This window comes from Corvus brachyrhynchos, unplaced genomic scaffold (assembly GCF_000691975.1).
Source record: "Corvus brachyrhynchos isolate BGI_N302 unplaced genomic scaffold, ASM69197v1 scaffold340, whole genome shotgun sequence".
In the NCBI taxonomy this organism is placed as follows: Eukaryota; Metazoa; Chordata; class Aves; order Passeriformes; family Corvidae; genus Corvus; species Corvus brachyrhynchos.
This window is the reverse complement of record NW_008235987.1, coordinates 513,739-515,687: the sequence shown is the minus strand read 5'-3', so window position 1 is coordinate 515,687 and position 1,949 is coordinate 513,739. Positions and strand designations below refer to the sequence as shown.

General features: G+C 62.5%; 1 protein-coding gene across 1 annotated transcript in view; it reads right to left on the bottom strand.

Moving 5' to 3' along the window:
- ENGASE (endo-beta-N-acetylglucosaminidase) overlaps positions 1-1,949 on the bottom strand; it is a gene marked incomplete at its 5' end in the record, with an annotated part of 3,982 nt that overhangs the window by 810 nt on the left and 1,223 nt on the right. Inside the window, 7 exons of the mRNA XM_017730643.1 lie at positions 7-19; positions 119-273; positions 486-658; positions 760-868; positions 1,086-1,189; positions 1,509-1,674; positions 1,820-1,942. Of these exons, the coding sequence (XP_017586132.1) occupies positions 7-19; positions 119-273; positions 486-658; positions 760-868; positions 1,086-1,189; positions 1,509-1,674; positions 1,820-1,942 (843 nt within the window). The remainder of the gene's footprint in view (positions 1-6; positions 20-118; positions 274-485; positions 659-759; positions 869-1,085; positions 1,190-1,508; positions 1,675-1,819; positions 1,943-1,949) is intronic.

Here is a 1,949-nt window from a genome sequence, read left to right as displayed (position 1 = left end):
TAGTGCCGGCCGTTGGGCTCTGCCAGAGGGACCCAGGTCAGGGGGCGAGGGACTGAGCTGGTCCCACACTCCACAGCAGATGCTCACTGCAGAGAGCACAGGGGGACAGGGTCCTCACCGGGCAGGGAGGTGGGGTTGCCCTCAAGGCAGATCCCTGAGTCCCAGGTGGTGACCTCCAGTGCCACTGTGAAGTCATCAGGCTGTGGCCCCTCCAGCTTGTAGAGCAGGGTCAGGAAGAGCTTGGGAGGGGCCGGCATCTGCAAAGAGAAGAGGCTGATGACCCCAAATCCACCCAGAGAGAGACAGAGACAGAGAGACAAAGAGAACGTGCATTGGGTTAGGTGTGATGGGCAGTGTGGGCAGAGCCTGGGCATGCACGCCACAAGGCCCCAGGGCCACACAGCTCGGGCCATGCAGGCCATGTCATGCCGACATGGTGCCAGCCCAGTGCCGAGGAGGGGGCAAAGGGCTTCGCCCCAACTCACCGGACAGCCACGCGCTCCTCGCCGGGGGGGATGGTCCCCTGCAGCTGCAAGGAGCTGCCCCCGCACCAGGCGTCCTGCAGGCAGCAGCTGGTGCTCAGCCTGCCCTGGAGTTCTGGGTACAGTGGCTGGATGTCCTGCGCGCTCAGGTCATACCAGGGCCCAGACTCTTCATCCTACAGCACAGGGAGAGCTGAGCTGGGGGAGCCGAGAGCAGGGACACCCCTGCTCAGCCCAGCCCAGTCCAACCAGAGCAGAGTTGTCACCCTGCACCCACCTTCCCATCCAGGAACGTGCTGGTGCCCATGCCCAGGCTGAAGGAGGTGGTGAGGGGCAGTGTGCAAATGCTGTGCGTGGGCAGGTATTCAGCCAGCGAGCCCCAGAACCTGGAGGCAAAGGTGGGCATCAGGGCAGAGAGCCGTGTTATGGTCGCTGCCCTGCACGGCCTCAGGTATCGCCTTGGCTGGGGCAGAATGGGGCCAGCTGGCTCCTGGCCAGCAGCCATGGTGTCCTGACAGCCACAGTGTCCCGGTAGCTGTGTACCACCACCCCAGGGCACTCCTAGCCCCGTTCCTCCCCCAACACCCGCCCTGCTGCCCTCACCTGTTCTCGTTCTGCAGGAAGTTTTCCTTCCCCAGGTGCTCATAGACCCAGCCAGGAGCGAAGATGGCTGCGGAGAGGCCATACTGCCGGATCAGGCGCAGGGACTGCAGAAATGAGTGGTGAGCAGTGTGGGCCAGGCCACGTAGTCACCTTGCCACCTGTCCTGTCTCTGTTCCCCCCAGGTTCCACTGGCCCCATGGTGGGGCAGGACACCACAGGGATGTGCTGCACCATCTCCCTCTCCACGGATGGCAGCACTGGGATCCTCCAGCTCCCTCTTCATGCACAGCCAGCAGCTCTGGGATCCCTCACTCCTCACCAGTTCATCCCCAGGTTAGCAGCCCAGGGCCATCAGTGGGAGCTCAGGGCCCTGTACCGAGGCAGGTCCAGGGTCACACTCTGGCCCAGCCTTGTCACACCCACCTTGTCAGTGTCAAAGCCACCACCAATCACATCCCCACGGGCAAAGACATCAACGCCGACATAGATGTCGTTTTGGCGTGGCCCGGCAAGTTGTTGCGTGCGCTGCAGCTGCTCCTCCTTCCAGTTGTAGTTGGTGAACAGCCCATCACAGGCATCAAAGAACATCCTGGGGACAATGGTCAGAGTGGCAGGGTAGACACTGTGGCTGCACACGACCTTACCAAGGGCCAGGCAGGTTGTGCCTGACTGCTGCCATGCTGAGTTCGGGGTGGGCTCATGCCCCCTGCTCGGGACAGTTTTGCCAGCCTCACCTATTCTCATCGTTCAGCTCATTCTGCCACTTCAGAGTGCCATCCTTCAGGACGCTGTCATACCAGATCACCAGTCCTCCTGGAACGGCGCTGTGCACCTGTGCTGTCAGGTCCCGCAGGAAGAGCGCCA